At 37.5% G+C, this 20,659-nt stretch overlaps 1 protein-coding gene across 1 annotated transcript in view; it reads left to right on the top strand.

Moving 5' to 3' along the window:
- The window catches only part of ZNF385D (zinc finger protein 385D), a 440,538-nt gene that overhangs the window by 353,450 nt on the left and 66,429 nt on the right, over positions 1-20,659 (top strand). The window contains 1 exon segment of the mRNA XM_086614812.1: positions 20,101-20,263. Within this exon segment, the coding sequence (XP_086470938.1) occupies positions 20,101-20,263 (163 nt within the window).

The following is a 20,659-nucleotide window of genomic DNA, read 5'->3' as shown; positions in this document are numbered from 1 at the left end:
GTGATGCTGCCTCCAAAACAATTGGCAAGATGTAAAGAGAGAACAGATACTCAGGAGAAGAAAGGAGCAGATGCAACGACATTCAGCAGCAGGGATCATAAGTAGTGGGGACTGCAGTGAGAAAAAAAGTGTTGTGGTAGAGATTCTTGGCTAAAATAGATTGGGTTGTGTTAATGGTCACCACTTAGTCATTTCTCTCTTGTAGGGTTGATTGCATTTGCCCAAGCAGAGAATCAGTAGTTAAGGCATGTTTCAACCCAAGGCACAAGTTCTGTCATCCTTCCAAGAAGGATCTGATTTTTTTTATTATGCATGTTCTGCACTGATAGAAGGAATTGTAAAGGAAGAGGAATTCCTATGCATTGGAAGATGTGCATTTCGTATTTGAGATAAGTTTGTTACAACACTGTCTAGGCTAATAAGATAAGAAAGATGAATTTTTGGACTCATGATGAGAGAAAACCAATGCAGAGATGTTACTGGTGTGTGTGACCATGTCTGCTGTTTAGATGTTGAAAAGAAGTATAGTTTCTGGTGGTGGGAAGCTGAACGTTGTGTGAATTTTTCAGGTTTTGCACAGCCTTTGAATTGCCAGCATTGGCAGCCTAATGATCAAAGGCAACATTCTGTGTTGAAAAGGATCTTGCCTAAACTATGAAAACAAGTTCTCAATTGGTTTATTGTCCCTCCAAATCCCACAGAAAATGAGAGAAATTAATCAAGGGCAAATTGATCTTTTAAAAAGTTAGCACTAAGAAAAAGTAGACATTTGCTCTGATGACTCTTATTAGCTGATTTTTGTATCACTTGTAAACATTCTGAAGATAAAATCACTTGTGGCTGTGACATCTGTTTAGTTGCAGACATCAGTCCACGCTACATGAAGGAAACGTTATTGGTATGGTCTGAATTATTCTGCAATAATGATCTTAAAAATAGCAGAGGTACTGTTTAATCGGTAATTTACTCAGAACTCGGAGAATACTATAGCTCATTTATATAAGGAGCCTACAGCTAAATATCTGTGCAGTATGCAGTGCTTTGCAGATGTGTAAGATGAGATCTTTTCTTTAGAGAGCTTATTTTGTAATAAATCAGAAATGAAACACGAATATAAAGTAGAGAGAGCAGCAGGGGATCATCAAATGAATTTATGGAAAAGTACTTTTTGAAACCCATTTTTAAGTTTTCTTGAAAGAAAGAGGGTTTGACAACCAGTAGGAATATGGTTCAACTTATTAGATAACATGTTAGAACAGCTGAAGTCAAGTATGTAAAAAACGTGTGAGGGTATATAAGAATAAATGTATTTTCAGAATTTGTAGTTTATGGAATAAAAGATTGGAGTAGGTGTGTTGTTCTAAGGCACACAAGAGGGAGAAGCAGGTATGTAAGAGAAGAAACAAATACACCATATTGAATAACAAGTGTGATGATGCAGAGTAGGAGATCAATATATGAAAAGAAAGGACACTCCGAGTATGTCATAGTTTGTGATTAACGTTTGGAATATAGTGACAGAAAAGAGATGATCTGAGAAACGGAAAATTTAAGGTGGCAGAGTAAACAGTAGGAGAAAAATTAGAAATTAGAGCCATCTAGGAGCTATTCATGATGAATGAATATTGGTTGAAAGCAAAGGAAAAGTCATCCCAAAGAGAGCATGTCCAAGTCCAGAGAGTAGAAAGACTTGAAGACAGAATCCTGAAATACAAAGGTCTGGCCAGCACAAGTCTTGTTTTTCAACTGCAAGGAGGTTTGTCATTCAGACATTCTCCAGCTGGGGTTACTTAGGATTCAGATCTTCTCTAAAGTCAACCTTAATGAATATTTTATTTTCTTCCTCACTACTTGTCATGGTTTAGCCTAGCCTGCAGCTAAGTTACCATAGGGCTGCTGGCTCACTCCTCCCCTCAGTGAGGTGGAGAGGAGAAAAATGTAACAAAAAGCCTCAGGGTCGAGATAAGGACAGGGAGGGATCACCCACCAACCACGGCTGTGGGCAAAACAGACTGGGCTTGGGGACAAATCAATTTAATTTGTTAACTGTTTATTCAGAAATGATTATGAGAAGCACAACCAGATCTTAAAAAACACTTTCCCCGAACCCCTCCCTTCTTCCAGGCTCTACCTCCTCCCCCAGCGGAACAGGGGGAGTTGCCAGTAAGTTCCTCACACGTTGTTTCTGCCACTCCTTCCTTAAATGGGGAGGACTCCTCACACTCTTTCCCTGCTCCGTGAACCCCCTCCTCATGGGAAAATAGTCCACAAACTTCTCCAATGTGAGACCTTCCCACAGGATGCAGTCCTTACCCATCAGATTGCTCCAGCGTGGGCTTTTCCCACAGTCATGGCTTCTTAGAGCACAGCCACCCGTTCTGGCATGGGATCCTCCACGGACTTCAGATACATCTCTGCCTTGTCGTCAGTATCCAGCAGCATGGGGTCGTTCCCACAGAGACAATCTACGACCTCCCTTAGGCCCAGGCATCTCTGCTCCAGCGTGAGCTTCTCCACAGGCTGTGAGTGGGTCTCTGCTCCACCTTTAATCTCCATGGGCAGCAGGGGAGCCACCTGCCATCTCACCATGGGCTGCAGCGGAATCTCAGCTCTGGCACACCTCCTCCTGCTCCGTCTTCACTGTCCTTGGTGTCTGCGTAGCCATTTCTCTCAGATGTCAGTCCTCTCTCCGCTGCAGCCGTGCTGACCAACTTGATGAACCTCAGCAGTCCTGGCAGGATGAACTCTGCCCAGTGGGAGCTTCAAAGCTCTCCTAGCTGCGCCACCATGGCCATCTCCAGTCGAGTGGCGGCAACCCAGTGCAGGCAGCTGCCTGCCCGGGAGGGCCACCCCTCCGCCTCCCCCCGTCTCTGCACTGCAGGTCCCACCTGGTTCAGGCTCCTTTGTCCCCTTCTTAAATATGGCGTTCGCAGAGGTGCTGACTGGCTCAGCCCTGGCTGGGGGAGGGAGGCCTGACCTGGCCAGAGACCAGTCCCAGCAGGTTTTGGAGCTGGGGAAGCTTCTGGCATTACTCTACAGGGGCTGTCTCTGTAGTCCCTCCCCTGCTTCCAAAACCCCATCACACTACTTAAAGTGATATAAAGATCAAGATAACTGAAGTCTATCAATCAGCTCTTTTCTGGTATTTGCAGTAAGGAATAACGATAAAAGCACTTCTAGAATTGTTTAAATGACTAACTGCTTTAAATCTGGATTTTTAAAATTAACAGAGATTACATGTTATCTCTCAGAAAATCTACTTGCATCCAAAAGATGCAGATTTCCATATTTCCTGAATGAGAAAATTAAGGCAAAAAATATTTATCTACTTTTCATCTCAATATGCTGCCCTCCACCCCCACCAATGTCCTCATGAAATCAAAGTGGTGATTTGTTATGGCTGCTCCTGACATGAAACAGGTAACGGAGCAATAAGAGATTGATTCACGATGAGGAGGTATTTTATATGAATTTTAATTCAAGTCTTGAAATTTCTGTTGCAGTCACAAAAATCTGTGTGTTTTTCAGGTATGACTCATTTTTTCTATGAAAAGAGGTTCCGCCAATATTAAATGTGTATTTTTAATTGAGCACTTATATTCATAACAAAGTGATGGGTTTGAACTGTAGCTATGAAACCAGAATTTTGCTTGGTTGGAGGCTAACAGAGGCTCATCGTGTTTCAGGATGCTGTTTATAGAAACATGAATTGTGTTTAGGCAAGACCTTTAGTATTCCACTGCAACTGTTCTGGTGCGTGCAAAGGTGCATTTTCAAACTGATAAGCGATGGATTGGCCCTTGAGGCCCTTTGGCTGGGGAGAAGCATAATTCTCATAATTCTCTTCTATCAGCACCACAAAAAACAAATCAACAGGATGCTGATCTTATCATGAACATCAAATCTCAAGTAATTTTCTGAAATTCTTGCCCTGAAAGTAGCCGCATAATCAACCCTGCTTATTAAAGCTGCCAATTTTGTGTGACAAGGTCATCCTTCATTTCTGTTTGTTTAATGGACAGTGGTGGACTCCGCCCCTTTTTAAAGATGTGAGTGGTTTAAATGGGAGGAAGGAGAGGGGGACTGTACAGCCAGGTGGAGCAAAGATTTGCGTAGACAATAAGTTCTGTTGCTGGCTCCTGTGGTAATACTCTGCGCAGTCAAAAGATCAGCTGGGTCTATGCGGTGGTCTGTCTGGTGAGGTAAAGAAGGTAGGGGCTCTATCCTAAAAAATCATCAGGAGGTTTCAGACATGTATTCCTGAACCTTCAAAAATCATAGACATATGTCCTGGTTTTAGCTGGGACAGTGTTAGCTCTTCTTTTTAGCAGCTAGAAGAGCTCCGTGTTTTGGTTTTACTCAGAGGCTCACTCTGAGAAGAATGCTGATAGCAAGTTGATGTTTGTGGTTGGATGTGAAACTCCAAGGACTTCAGTGTGCCAGAGTGCAGAAGCATGGCGGGATAAGGGGGAAGCATGGTTGGGACAAGGGAGACACGATTCCCCTTGTGATTTGTGGTGGAACTTAAGATTGAGGGCCAAACTGGCCAATTAGTATTCCATATCATGCAGCGTCATGCCCAGTATAAAAGTGAGGGTCAGCCAGAAAGAAGGGCTTTTGCGCTTTGGCTCTTTCGCCGCTCCTACTCTTTTGCGCTTGCTGCACTTTTGCTATATTGCCTTTTTTTTTTCTCTCTTTCTTCCAGTACTCCCACTCTCGGAGTACTATCTCTCTCTCTCCCCCTCTCTATTTCGGGGCCCTCGCGTTCGTCCGGGATTTGCAGCTTCGGGACAAGACGGGCTGCGGATAAGAGGGGGTGGTGAGCATCTACCCTGTGTATTAAATCATCTGTATTAAATTGTTCTTATCTCAACCCACGGGTATCCCATTTATCCTTTAATTCTCTCCGTCATCCCTGGGGCTGGGGGAGGGTGAGTCAACGACTGTGGGAGGGGGTGGTTCAGTTGCTGGAGCAGCCTAACCCACAACAACATATTTGACTGACTGAAAGGCATCTTTGCACACAACTGAATAAACTGTTTGGCTACACATTTAATCCATTGTTAGTAGAGAACTGATTGTCCTCCTACCATATTTGGACTAGTAAACCCTTTGACTTAGCCTGAAAGCACCCAATTATATTCCTGGCCAGTTGTCTGCCTGAAGAAACCTGTTAGATTTACCTTGTGTAAGCCCGAAGGTGCTAATACATCTTAAAACTCTCAGCTGGCAGCAATATCTGGTTCGTATTCGGAATGCAACAAAATGTATTTTTTAGGAGACCGAAGGGCAAAAACGTTGAAGCTGAAACTGTATCAGTAAGGTGAAACTGAAGAAGCACTGAATTAAAGATTAAAGTCTCAACCCTCTATAAAGAGAAAATGTTGAAAAGAATTAGAAGTTGAATCATGTCTGGACTTGGTAAGACTCTGGGTGCTAAAGCCAGTTGTCCTGAGCTTGGCTGTATTCCTTTGTAAATGACTTTGCAACCATCCCGCAAGCTGTCAGATGTTACACACCGCACATGACATTCATGCATCTGTCCTGATGGCCTTTGGAAACTCATTTGGAGGGTGTGACTTCTCAGAGTTCACTGTCGTCAGTAGGACTCTGAGATCCTACTCCCACCCTTTCTTTGGGGTACAATCACAGTGCTGAACAGTTCAAAATTCTTATTACTCAGTGAACGTGTGCATCAATAAGTGGTGATCATTTCTGCAGTTTATGATTTGGCTGGTGGGGCAGGTGGCACACAGGGGCACTTCAGCCAGAGCTGGGGAGTGGTGGCCTCACGAGGCCCTGAGGAGAATGGCACGTAAGGGCACAACGGTGGCATGGTTCCAGCCATTAGGGTCACCCTGAACTCTGGAAGCGGAAGATGCCCTGGGAAAGTTAACTTGTCTCAGACAAGTTAATTTATCTCAGGAAGACTTATGTGACTTACTGGCAATATTTATCATAATCTGATAGATCATAGCAACCTACACTTGCAAGTACTTGCTTTTATAATCACAATGTTTGCTGTCTGCTACTACCCTTCGACATCCATTTTTTAAGCTTACACTCTTAATGTTCTTTTAAGGTAGGGTCCTTGGTTTTTTTTGGTCTGTCTAAAATTCATTCATGTTGGAATAACTGTCATTCTTGAAATGATGTATAGTGTAAGGCACTGTATTCGGGAAATAATTTGAGTTATTGTATTTTTTTATTACATTTTGATTGTATTTTTATTGTGGGATGGACTCAGATGTAATTTGGCTCCAGGATCAAAAATAGGAAATTACTCTATAATGGAAAGTCACACAGATTCAGTCGAAACCAAGAGTTCTAAGGGTTATCTGCCTTCTCCTGGTGTTTTGTTCCCTAGATATATGCTGTGGCTTTATATCTGTCCATAAACTGCTGCACAGATTATTTGCAACCCAGTTAAAAAAAAAAAAAAAAGCAGAACAATGGATTATATCTATCTGACAAAAAAGTGATAGTCTTTGTTAGCTTTATGGTTGGATGTTTGCTGCATATATATATCAAGTGTACTCAATACTGGAAACCTTTCCATCTAGTATAATATTTCTGGTGAGATGGCAGGTTGCCTGTGATGTGCGTGTAGCCATATATACACACACACACGCCTTTCACAAACAAGTTTGCTGTAATATAAAAGAAACAGGAAAATATTCCTGTGCAGATCACTCAAATGGTGTGGTCATCTCTAGCAGTGTTAACTAGAAGCTAGTAAAGAAAGAGCAGAGAAACAAACCAAGTCATTTCCATGTGAGTGAAATTGTTCTGGGTGTTCTCAGTTTTCATTTTGTCAATTTGTAGAGTGTGTGTATGTATGACATACCAGTAGCAGCTGAGTATGAGTACATGGCACCAACTAAGATGATTCGGTGTTACCCAAACAAGTGCTATAGTGAGGGTAGACAAGTAGCATATTCCAAGTTACATATAACACATTTTGTCATGAAAGCATGGCTTTTTGGCTCAACTGATGTGTTTCTGTGATGCTGCACATTTTGTTTTGTCGGCTTAGTCAAAGGCTCTCCATCCATCTTTAAATTCTTTCCACGGGGTCCAGGTGGAGCATTGCACTTGCTTTCAATCACCAGTCCAGGGTGAAACAAATTTAACATTTCTGTTGACTTAAGTGGTGCCAGGATTTCACCCACACAATCTAAACTTAACGTGCTTGCTATTTTTTTTTTTTTCTCTCAGCAAGGAGGTCCTTGGAATTTCCAAAGGGCAATGGAAACAGCATGGTTCCTTGTTTCTAGATTTTGGTGTATAATTAATTCATAGGAGAGAATACTGAAAAAGTTGTAAAGCTCTTGCCAAAATGTTGTTTCTTTATAAGAAAAGTAATAAAGCATATTAGCTAAACTCAAAAAATAACTTCCAAATGAATATGCAAAAAGTTGATCAATAATATGCATGTTAGGAAGATAATTCGGGTTTTGCATAAATGATCTAAAGAAAGTTGTTCTTTTGCAACAGGGCTTCTAGAATAATTTGCTAACTTCCCATCATGGGTGGTTTCAACATAGATTTCAATGGAGCTTGGACTGTTGAAGCAAATAGCTCATTCTTGAAGATCTTTTGTTGTTTTTAACACATTGAATTAGCTCATTACTGCAGAATATGTAGTGGAAAATAGCATCTGTTTACACTGCAATAATATAAAAATTACTTACCAGTAACAGAATAAGGAGCAATTCACAAAAGCTAATCATATTTGTGCACTTGTCTGCAAAAAGTATATTGTTAATACATACCCAAGGGAAAAAGCACTTACTGGTTTATGCAATTTAATAGTAGTGTTAAGCATAGTATGTTAAAGAAATTTTTTTTCAAGATTCAGTTTTAAAAGTCATAAGGATATGAATATAAAAAGCATAGCTGTCCCATATTATACTTAGTGATGGCTAAACTCCAGAAAGCATCCTGAAGCTCATTGTGCCCAAATCAGTGTCAAACTGTCAATACACCCCAAATGTACAACACCAGCCAAGAAACCTACTAGGAGATTTCCTTGCTGAGAGTTCTGTCTTCATTTAGCTGCAAGTTTTCAGTAGGATGTCCTCCATCATGTAGGTTTGGGGTGCTGCAAAGCATGCTGAGGCATACTGAGAATTATCACAGCAGTGAGACTTCATAGGTGTAAACTGAGAGCTATTCACAATTGCAGTTCATCGTTGGAGGTTAAGTTAAAGATTCTTATTTTCCTTTTATTCAAAGAGGATTCAGAAATCGCTGCAACTTTTTACAGAAACCTTTTTTCCAGAAGTAAGTTTCGTAGGGACCAGGGTAGACATGTTGGCTTTTCTTTAGTCCTGCTTGGTCTCATTGTGCCATATTTGCATGTCTCGTGCAGACTTTTTCGGGAGATCCTTTTTACCGCAAATGTTATGTGCAAACTTGCAGTGTTTCTCCCTGACATTTTCTTTTTTCTTCAGAAGTCTAGAGAGGAATGCTTTGTTCTGAACTTGCATCTCAATACAGAACTTTGAGAGAGGCTTCAGTCTGTTGTTTAAGAACAGTATACTTTTAAAGATCTGCTTGTGTAAATGGCAACTGTTAAATGTATTATTTTCAATGGATATAAGGAAGAGGAATCTTGAATATTCTTAATTATTCATTGAGGTATTTTAATACCTCATTAGTTCTGATAGTATAATTTCTTCTTGATTAGTGATATCATCAAGTGTCCTAAAATTTTGTAAGAAGGAAACAAAAAGAAAAAGTCTTTCAGTTCACACAAGTGTGTGAATTAAATCAGCATTTCTTCAGGTGTTAAGGTATTGCCCTCAAGGTTAAATTAACCTTCTCTTATTACTCTACAGTGCTTCTTGATCACTTCAGGAGCATTTCAACATTTGGTAGACATGGATGGAAAACCGTTATATGTTACTGGCTTAATTGTACTAATTTACATATATCTGATCTCTATAATTCTTAATTCTGAGATGTGAGAAGTTTGGAGGTTTTTTCCTTTCATTTGAGTTACAGTTACCATACATGGATGGGAATCAGCACTGAGCAATAATAAAAGTAAGAACAGCATAAAAACAATAGAGAGCAATAAATAAGTGTGTATATATATATATATGTTAATAAATATTGTGAATAGGTATGAAGGGATTTGGCTAGTCCAAAAAGTTTAGAGTCTCAGCATTAAATTTCAGAACCATTTGGAAATTTCACTCTTTCAATAATCTCTGCCCAAATACATCTAAAACGTGACTTAGTTTTTAAAATTAGTAAAGGCTCTTGTACCTGTCTAGTTTGACCATTTTATATTGCACACCATACAATTTCATATAGCTGTTCCAGTTTTGAACATGATAACCTGTGCTTGACTAAAGAAGATGAGAAACGTAAAAGCCAATGTGACTGAACTCGGAATATAAAGCTTAGGCACTTTTCCTTTAACACTTCGGCATATAAAATGTCCTGTTGATTTCAGAAAGGCTACTCTTATCCGGTAAGCTTTGTAGGTTTGCAACTGGTTTCTTGTAGCTTCAGGAAGTATTCAGTTTTGGTCAATGTCCAAGTGGAGACCAGTGACAAGTGGCATTTCTCAGGGGTCAGTATTGGGGCTGGTGCCGTTTAACACTTTTTCAGTGATGCGGACAGTGGGATTGAGTGCACCCTCAGTAAGTTTGCTGACGACACCAAACTATGTGGTAAATTCCTTCCATCCAGAGAGACCTTGACAGGCTTGAGAGGTGGGCCAATGCAAACCTCATGAAATTCACCTCTGAGGGTGATGAGACCCTGCACCAGGCTGCCCAGAGAAGTTGTGGATGCACCATCTCTAGAAGTGTTCAAGGCCAGGTTGGATGGTGCTTTGAGCAACATGATCTAGTAGAAAGTGTCCCTGCCCATGGCAGAGAGGTTGGAACTAGATGATCTTGAAGGTCCCTTCCAATTCAAACCATTCTATGATTCTATGAATAGTAAAAAAAATAGATTTTCAGTTTTTCAATATAATGTGATGTAGAGGGAAAAAAGGTTTATAGGAAGGAGACAAATATAACTGCAGTATAAGTAGTAAGTACTGTCAGAACGTTTTCATTAAGTTTTGTGTACTGCTTTGTATCCCTAACCATAGCTCCTTACATAGAATCTAACAGATAGCTTAAAGGAGTGAAAGATTCTGACCTGTCAGCTTTGTACTGAAAGATATTGTTGCCTTTTCTGTATTGATAATAGTACAACCACCTACTTGGGTTAGTAAATAAATCCCATTTTTCAGTCTGCACATCTTTAGGAATGACTTAATCTATTTGCATATATGTATTACTCAAACAATTGATTTTATAAGCAACTTCCATCTCAGGTAGGTCGGTGTGCACTATGTATATCTAAAGGAGGTTATTCCAAGTACTAAGGCTCTGACCCTGCAATAGGTGGTAGAACTTGTGTGTTGGCAAACCTTGCACGTATATACAGCATCTCGTGGACTTCAGTGAGGCTCTGAATGTGTTCAAATAGTCACTAAAGAATGACTGAAAGGAAGACAAAAGGAAGAAAATTATGTAAAGGAGTAAATATAACTGTATTGTAGACTGACTCATCTTCAAGTTTTCCTATGCTTCACAAACTTTGTGCCTTCTGGATATTTTGGTTGTTTTTCTCAAAATATTTTCTTCTTGGTTAATTGTTTAGATAAAACTACTTTTTAATGCAAATTTGCTTCCGTGGTATGCCCTGTTTTTTATCACCACTAAAACATTTATTTTCTATCAATATTAATTCCTTATCTAAAACATTTTTTAAGTAGGAAATAGGGTTTATTAATTTTACTTTGTGTCTTCCTCTCTATTTTTCATGTAACATATTTCCTCTCAAAGAGAGAAGCCCTGTGTGTAAAACTACAGTAGGACTTTTTAAGTAAACTACTGGTATAGGACTTTTTTGGAGATACAAAATTTGTCTAAGCCAGGAACTACTGGATTGAGTTCTTTTATTCCATGAAAATACATTGCCTCTCCATGGATGTTTCTACACCTGAAAGGCTTGGATTCCTCTTGGAATATGAGGAGAATGAAAGAATCTGTAAACTTTTCTTAGTTCTAGACTTAAATTCAGTCTCTGTGCAGCCGTGAAAACATTTCACAGTGGAGAAGTTCACATAATATTTTACATATACTTATTGCTTATTACTTATTGTAGGAGCATTTATGTTTCTTATTTGTGGGGTTTGAATTTCTGCTTATAGGTAGGACCTGATCTAAAGGACACAAGAAAGATTCATATTAAAGTAACTGTTGAAATATAAATGGAAAATCCAAAATGAAAAATTTGTGAAACTGCATTCTCGAGTAAAAGAATCAGAAAGTTGAATTAACATTTTTCTGAAGACAAACTTGCAATTTCAAATGTGAAAACTTCTATCTATAGTATTAAAACCAATAATTCTAGTAAAAATATTAAGATGGTGCTCAAGAACAATGAAAATATCTCCGTATACTCTCTTTTGTGGTTTCGTATATACAAGTTGTATTAAATTGTTCGTAATTTCAAATATAAAGTTCAAATAGTACTGAATTAATAGGAATTTAAATATGTAATTTTTTAAGCTTTTCCTGTTTTCTGTAAAATTTCTTATGGTATCTGTGTGTCTCACCACTATTCTTACCTGATGCCTTGATTCAGTCAAAAAAATCTGAAACTCAGAATTCAATGAGATTGCTATTATGAAAGTAAACAGACAAAAATGGTTTCCTTGGCAACAAAAACCAGGTGAAAACACTCAGACAAGCTACGCTAAACCCACTCACTCAACTTTCTTTAGTTACTAGTTCACAAGCTGGATGCAGAGGCAATCAAGTGTTTTATGCTCAGTTAGTGTAAAGTTTCTAAATGAACTGAGGCTCTGGGCAGGTAAGTGTATGTGTACACCCTTGACTCCCATTAGCTGTTGTGAACTGTGTCAAACTGAGAAGTAGGTGTTTGCTGCATATCCACCACTGTCATTCCTTTTCAGATGACATCAAAAAAGACTGAACTTTTCAACACTATTCAGAAAATTACTGTCTTTAAAGCAGTTACTTTAAATTCGACAGCATCCGTTGTTTTTAGGTAAACATAATTTGTGTTTAACCTGAACATTGAATTACATTTACATTATTAAACTCATTATTAAGTCAATCACAACCATATTGAGCTTATTTTCTCTGTTATTTCATAGATTGTATGTCAGCTTCCACTTTTAGGATTGCCATTATTGACATATTATTCAAAAGATGTTAATTAACACAATGAATAAAAGATGTGTGGGTGTGTCTACTGCTAGTGGATGGAAGCTGGGTTACATTTCTACAAAATTATAATGGCATATGTCATTTGCTCAAGTTCTCAGTTCCAAATATGTCAGTTCCAAATTCAAAACTGGATGCATATATGTTACATTTACTAAGCTGAATTAATACATGGTTTATTTTATCATACATGTAGCATATAGCAGTGAGTAAAGATTAACTTTCTTCTATCTCAATCTAAAATAAATCTGAGATTAATCACTCGGTTAATATGAATGAAAAAAAAAAAAACCCAATGAGTTTAATATTCTCATGAAACTCTGACTATAGTAAGATTTACCATGGGGAAAATAAATTATGCTGCCAATTAACACAGTAAAGATGAGATTAAATATTAAAGTTAATTTCATTAATTATACCAGTTTCGAAAAGAACACGTTTCATTTCCCCATTGAAAAAGCTCCCCCAAAACCAGCCATGATTACTATGGAAGTCACTATGTAAAAACTTACAGAGACCAGAACTTGATAAACTTGTCAAAATGAGTTTAAAACTGATCAGCCTTAACAATATAGAGGATCAAATAGATGGTAAAGCAAATAGTCTGTTTATTGAATTTCAACATGCAATGAGCTTTTGTTGTGCTGCATAAAGTACTAGTGTCCTTAAAGGAAAGGTGGCAGGTACGAGAAGAGATTAATTACTTGAGCTATCTTCCCTTCAGTATATATATTTTGACACTGTATATGCCTACTTGGAATGCAGTGTGAAGTGTGTTATATCTGGGCAGTTTTTTGTATCTTGCTTAGATAGTTTCAGGTAATGCTACACTCAATGGCATCAGATAGAATCATAGAATGGTTAGGGCTGGAAGGGACCTTCAAAGGTCATCTAGTCCAACCCCCCTGCAAGGAACAGGGATATCTCCAACTAGATAAGGTTGCTCAGGGCCTCATCCAACCTGGCCTTGAACGTCTCCAGGGATGGAGCATCCACCACCTCTCTGGGCAACCTGTTCCAGTGTTCTACAACTCTCATGGTAAAAAATTTTTTCCTAATATCCAATCTGAATCTACCTCCCTCTATTTTAAAACCATGATCATAAAGATACTATGTAAAGATACTATGTAAAGATACATGATCATAAAGATACTATGTTATGGGACAAGCTATATTAAGTAGGAAATTTTGATCTTCTGATCAAGTTAAAAGAGCTTTTCCTTTCCAGAATGAAAATATTTGATTTTACTATAGGATGCATGATTTTACCATAAGAATGAGGTCAATGCCAATCTCTCACAATACGATGAAGACTCTTGCCAGGTGCACTCTCACCATTAAATAAATGGCTCTGGAAGGAGCCCAAGCACTGGGAATGGGATGGAGTAGCTTTGTTAGTGCAAAGGAGCTAGTGAGCTCAGAAAGCACCCATTTGCTCTGATCCTTGAGTCTCAGGGTACATTCATGAGTGAACTGAATAAAAGCTTTATGAAGGAGAAGAGGGAATAGAAAGTTTTTCTTTCCATAGAAAGAGAAAATTAAATACCTGGGAATTAACATGCTGGGATATTTATTTTATTCTGCCATAATAATGGAGAAATGCTTTCTTTTCTACAGAAGGGTCTTTTTCGGTACTTGCTCTGTTGTTGTATATTTAGCTCTAGGGAAAGGGGCAAATTGATCAGTCGGTTTAGGGGGCAAAATCCTTCTCTTGGAGCTTATCTGAAAGAAGTCGTATTAAACACCTCCTTGTTTTTTTATACCACAGTTATATCTGAGTGCATAATGTAATTAGATCTCTGGCTCTCTATTACAAAGTGGTGTTGACAACACAGCGGATAAAAAAACTGAAATGACCCAGTTTAGAAGATAAAGGTAAGCTTAGCAGAAGTTAAAAATGACGACAGGCAACATTTATCTGCGCTATAATTGACTGCAGATTGAGTTTGTATGTATCAGGAGAAATCAGGATACTCTTCTTGTTCAATTTGAAATATGTCATCGTGTTGACATCATCTTTAAAAATTACATTATATGTCTTCACTTCATCTCCTATTCTGCAAAGGCTTGTACAGATACTTAGCTTATTTGTCTCTTACACTGTAAGTCTGTGAAGTTCTGCTGAAGTCTATGGAGTTCCTGTTTTCTAGAATGTAAGCACAGGACTGGTAGGTAATCCTGAATTTTCTACATGTACTCATTGGGCAAACAAAACAGTAGGCCTTGTAAGAAATTATTTTTGAAAATTTTAAATAGCCTCACTTAAAAGCTTACCTACTAAATAGAGTAAATATATCTCAGTGCAAAAGACTAGCATCCTCTTCTGATTTTATCTGGTGCGGCTCACAGTAAAAGCCCTGCCCGAGGCAGAACCAACTGTTGGGCATCTCAAGGGTGTTAGACTTTCTCTCTGTAAACTTCCTCAGTTTACTTACTGGAGAAGTTCCTTAGAGATCAACTCAGGTTATGTAAATAGCACATACCCGGTAGTATACAGATGTCTCAGCTGCATACTGCAACCTTCCCTGAGCAGTGCTGGAAAAAAATATGATGTTTGTTCCAAAAATAAAAAGGCCTTTTGATTTTTATCACTTTCTTGTGTGCTTAGAACATGTAAAATTATATTTGAAGTACTTACTGACAGCTCAACTTTAGGAAAATATTCTGTAGTCAGAGGTTAAGACAGTGTATAACATAGGCATCTCATAAACAATTTCCCTCACTTCACCAAGGCCAGAAGCCCTCTCGGCTTGTGCAGTTGTGTATTGTTGCTTTCCATGTGTGCCCAGCTCACTGACAGTATTAGTTTGAGCCGGGAAACTCATTTTTTGTTTTTAGAGCTTTTTACTCTGAAGGATCCTGACATTGGTTGCTGATGTATTAGCCAAAATTGCTACTACTGTACTGGGAATAACAGCAGAGGTGATAGTAGCATGCAGTAGCTGGTAAAACAAAGAGAAGACATGATCTACTGAAATGTCAGATAGACAAAAAGGACTTTTCAGCACTCTCAGCCCTTGCTTGGGGCTTTCTAAGGCTGCAGACAGACTGCAACCTTACTACTAAGTGACCAGATGACAGCACGGAGCAGAGTGCTCTCCACAATGGACATCTTTCAAAATGCATTGTGAAATGAGAATACAGGACAGTTGGATTGAATTTTTGTGAGGAAGAATCAGTGGAACATGTTCACTGCACTTTTTAAAAAATGTTCTTTTCTTCGAGCTTGCTTTTATTATGGAAGTATTGCCTAGAAGGAATGACTGAGGCAGGAAAACAATCCGTAAGACTGGTAGTATGAAGTGGACCAGGATGGATATGCAAAGGATTGAACATGCAGTGCTGCTAAATTGAAAACTCTCTGAGAACAGGAGGAGATCCTTTTTGTCTCAATGCACAAAATTAAGCACAATGTTTTTGTTGGACTGATGCCTAAAGAACATAAGTGAGAAGACATAGGATTCACTGAAGTACATTAGTCATGCAGACAAACTTATTTTGAAGACTTCCATGTAGATATGATGACTGTAATTGTAAGAGAATACTGTCTGGATTGTTTAAAATATTTCATCTTTCTCATAGTATTTTACACATTGCAATTTGCTTGGTAATACACTGTCCTTATGGTAATTGTGGTACAATATTGCACTTTAACAAAGAAAATACAGCTGAGTTTTGACACTGTGGCTGTTTTTTCTAACTTCTCACATCTACATATAGAGTTTTTTATTCTTTTCTAGTATGTATACGGCTGTATGTTTATATAGACATTTTTGTATTCTAAGAATTTAGGAAGGTTGAAAAATATAAAGATTAGAAAGCTCCTCAGTTGTTCAAGATAGATACATGGAATCAGATGAAATTATTTATTTTGCAAGAGAGATGCTTAAACTACCTTGTACTGTTCAAATAGGCAGAACTTCTTTACAAATAACCTTGAAAAGCGATTTGTTATTTAGACATCTTCCATTTCCTTGAAGTAATTCCCATAGACCAAAGTTTGTCTACATGTAATTTGCAGGATCAGAGCCCTCAAAATTTAATTAAGGATCTTTGAGTTTTCAACTTCAGATATGAAATAATAATCTACCTTTTACTTTCTTGTTAGACATCTTTTTCAAGAAGATATAGTTTCTTAAATTTCACTGTAATGTTGCACCAGCAATAATTGACCTATTTCTTATGCTTCATCACTGACTGGGTCACATGTTAGCTGACAGTGAACTTGTCTTCACAGTACTGGGGTTAATTTTATGTATCAAACATGGAAACTATGATGTGAGAAGCAAACTTGGAAACTATGATGACACACGAAAGTAAGCTCTTTCTTCAGTTATTCTTCTAATGTGTTCCTTTGTAATTTTAAAAACACCCAGAATTTAATATTAGAGGGTTTTTAGGTTAGCTGATTGACTATGATTACAAAGTGTTCTGTACCAATAGGGAATTTTTCCTTTAGGATTGTCCTGAATTTCTTTCATTTGAGAGAACATCTGATTTTAGATCCAACAGTTTTTTCTCAAAGGGGACTGGCTTCCATCAAGATGAGCAATTATGATAGCCAGTACCCCTCTACAAAACATGGAAAGGTAAATCCTCCCTTGATTCTCACTGGCTTCTGTAGATGTAGGGTTTCACCTGTAACCTCTGCTTGTAATTTATCTGCACACAACTTCTAGCACAACTTGCTAAGGTAATATATTAACACATATATATTATCTTTGTGGTTTTGCAACTGTTAAACTCTGAAGTGCTCCAGAAGGAGACCCCTTCTCACCTTTCTGAAGGGGTATGGTCTGTCCACTCAGTTAAGCATCATGATAGGCACCAAAAAGTGGGACTAACTTGTCTTTCACTCTTCTGCTCTCTCTAAGTATTTCTTAATTCTGCATGAAAGTTAGGAATAATTGCATTTTATGATCTGTCTTATTTTTGTATTTAACCTACAAATAAATACCATTTAAGTAATGAGTTTTATAAGCTACAAGTAAAGGCCATTTAAGCAGTGAGGATTATTTTAGTTCTCTTATGGCTGCAAGAAATGATTCAGTGAGTGGTACCATATTTTATGTTGCTGTGCTGAAAAAGATATTTATGGATATTTTTCCATTTCCTACATCTTATGCTTGCAAGGGAAGATAATGACAGACCTTTTTTTTTTTTTTTTAGGGTTCCAGTTCAATTGTAAAAGTTCAGCATAAGCTAATTTGGAGCTGCTTACATTCTTAGGAACAATCTGTTTTTTCTCGCATAGAACTACCATTAACATGCCAGCTACAGTTATATTGAAACAAGCTCAGAAGGCTTCATGTCCCCACAGAGGATGAATATTTAAATTTTGAAATAAAAAAGGCATAAAGATCTTCTTTAAGTAGAGGCTGGGTAAACTGGCAGTGCTCTATGGGAAGTGAGTAATGGACAACTCTGTGTAGCAGCCATCATACTTGTAAATTTGAGCAATGTGTTTCTACTTTGGAGCAGTTTCATTCATATATTTCAGAACACTGAAAAGGTCACCGATTTCTACATAGGGCCTCATTGTATATTCCTTATGTATCCAACACTCTGCTTGAGCTGAGGTTTGTAGACCTGTAGCTGTGAGAATTTGGAGGGGAGAGAACTACAGATGTAGGAGACATAAACCTGGGGTCCTCTACCAACAATTCTGTGAAGAAAGTTTAGCTATGTATCAAACTAATATCAACATTCATGATTCAGTATTAAGGACCATGTTCTGACTATCTTTCTGATATTTGAAGAGTGACACTATTAGTTAGGTAAAACAAAGGCAGTCAGAATCTGGAGCTGACTAATAATTAATTTTGACTTGAAAGCGTAAAAGTAGTTGACATGGTAGTGACATGAGGATGTACTGTATAATGTCATTTTTAATGCATCATCATAACTTGACACTGGTCTTTCAGTTTAACAATATTTAACATCTCTTGACTGTTTGTATTTGGCTTACAGTATGTCTCAATGTTATGTGTTGGGAATTGTAAAAGGTGCATGATTGTGCTGTTTCTGTTCAAATTGTTTCTAATTAATAACTTCACTGTCCAGTGTTCTTTCAATAAGGGTACCTAATACAATATTTACATTATTTTAGGTATAGAGAAACTGGCTTTTCAACCAAACTGAATGATGCATCTCAATCTACAGCAAGAGTGTATGCATGTGTATATATCTATGCATGTATATGCACATGTATGTGTGTATTGGTTGAGCAAGGTCTCTCACTTCTTTCCTACTCACCTTGAACTTCTCAAATCTCAGGCATCTGGAAGGAATCATGACTTTTCAAGAAAGCTGAAAATCATAAATATAAAAATTAATTAATATAGACTCTTACTGTGATATTCACTAGAACTTCCTCTCTCTCCAACATTCACTACATTAAGTAATATTAAATAAAGATCTAATGACTAACAGATGCCAGATAATGCAGGATTATTCTACCTGCACAAGTGGTTTAGTGAATTGAGTGACTGTGTCATTTTATCTCTTTGATCCTTTGAATTTGTAGCCATTAATTTACATACATACTCTTTTACTCTTCTGATTCCACAATAGAAAGCATTTACCTTTCTTTTATGTTCTAAGTATCTGCTGTTGTTTCATGCCAGAAACAAAATACTGGCCCTTGTGCGTCATTGGGCTGACTCAGCACAGTTGCTTTTCAATTCTGTAGTAGCTAAATTTTAACTATTTTTCTTGAGTGTTAATAATTTATCTTTCAAGTAAGAAAAGAGTTGCTTTCAATAAACTTTGAAGTTCAGCAATAAAAATACAAGGAATTTCTCAGGTTTTTAACTTATTAACTGGAAGACTAAATAATAAATAATTTATAATAGAGTTTAAATCATTAGAGAAGAAATGAACTCTAAATGTTCATATTAATACCAGTGTTTTTTGTATAAGATTTAATCTTATACTTAACTACTATTCTAAAAATATGTTTGCAACACAAATTAAATACGAAAACTTGGTATTAACTCTTACAATAATAAAGATACTTTCAGTGTAATACATCAATCTTAATAGCAATGCACATACAAATCTATTTTAGCTTAACAATTTTAGCTTTAACATTTTTAGCCAAAATATATTTGGGACTGTGACAGGATTTGTGCCAGCTTTCTCTTTCGAAAGGATGCTCCTGGCTTTGAATTTCAAACACGCCCTTTTGTAGCAGGTGGACAAAAGTAATCTTTTTTGTTTTGAGAAAGTCAGCTAATTGCATGTCTGCCTCACATTCAGTTAAATCTTTGGCGATGGGCTTGAAGAGAATGTTTTATGTTTCGCTTTATTTTGTTTGGGCTTTGGTTTTGATTTGGGGGGTTTTTTAATTTGTTTTTTTACTGTCAGTCTTTGCTGAGAAGTTCCTGATACTGCTGTTATTAGTAAACTGTTCTTTGAAGGAAGCTTTGACAAAATCTTTAAATTGAAATAGAAACTGGAAAAAAAAAGCAAAGCTACTGGGAGGAGAGTGCCTTCCTCCCCGTTGCCTGAGAATTCTAATATTTTTATGCAAAAGGAAAACAAATCTTGATAGGAAAATTAATGGCAGCATGGAAGACTAAAACAACCTTATTTTGGTCTGAAGTAATACACTGATATACAGTAATACACTGTATTTATCGATTTGGGGTTGCTCAAGTATTTTTTCTGTTGTTTTCCAAGCATCATTCTAAATATAGTTTTCTGTTTGGTAACTATTTAGATAATGTGAATGGTACCCATTATTGAAAGGTAGTCTGTATTTGTACTAATACAGAGAATGCCAGTTTAGAAATGAGCCTGATTGCATGGTTCATTTTGTTCTCCTTTGTAGAGCCAGGCTGCGGCCCACTACAAAGGCACTAAACATGCCAAGAAGCTCAAAGCACTGGAAGCCATGAAAAATAAGCAGAAATCTGTTACTACCAAGGACAGCGCAAAGACTACCTTCACTTCCATCACTACCAATACCATCAATACCAGCTCTGACAAAACAGGTTAAGCGACAATCTTTGTTGGTTTTGTTTGTTGGTTTTAGTTTCGGTCTTTTTTGTTGTGGTTTTTTTTTCTTGTTTAATTCCATGTCTGTTTGGTTATGTGCTTGCCACATTGATTCATGCTCGATCCATCTTTCTGTGTGATAATGATTTCTTTTAGTCCTTTCAGTAGGCTGGTGAGAGTATGATAGTCATGTAACCAATTTCTTTTAGTGAAAAGAGGCTTGTCAGTCTTTTAGGACAGAATACAATACTCATGACTTGATTAATTTTTACAGTGGCTAAACTATTACATATCAACTGATCTAAACCTCCTAGTGTATATGCAGTATCTATAAGTAATTACATATGGCACATTTCTTTTAATCACAAACAATGTAGCAAATTGCAGTACGT

Source organism: Tauraco erythrolophus, chromosome 7 (genome assembly GCF_009769465.1).
Source record: "Tauraco erythrolophus isolate bTauEry1 chromosome 7, bTauEry1.pri, whole genome shotgun sequence".
Taxonomy (NCBI): domain Eukaryota; kingdom Metazoa; phylum Chordata; class Aves; order Musophagiformes; family Musophagidae; genus Tauraco; species Tauraco erythrolophus.
The sequence above is the reverse complement of the archived record's forward strand: the minus strand, read 5'-3'. Positions and strand labels throughout refer to the sequence as shown.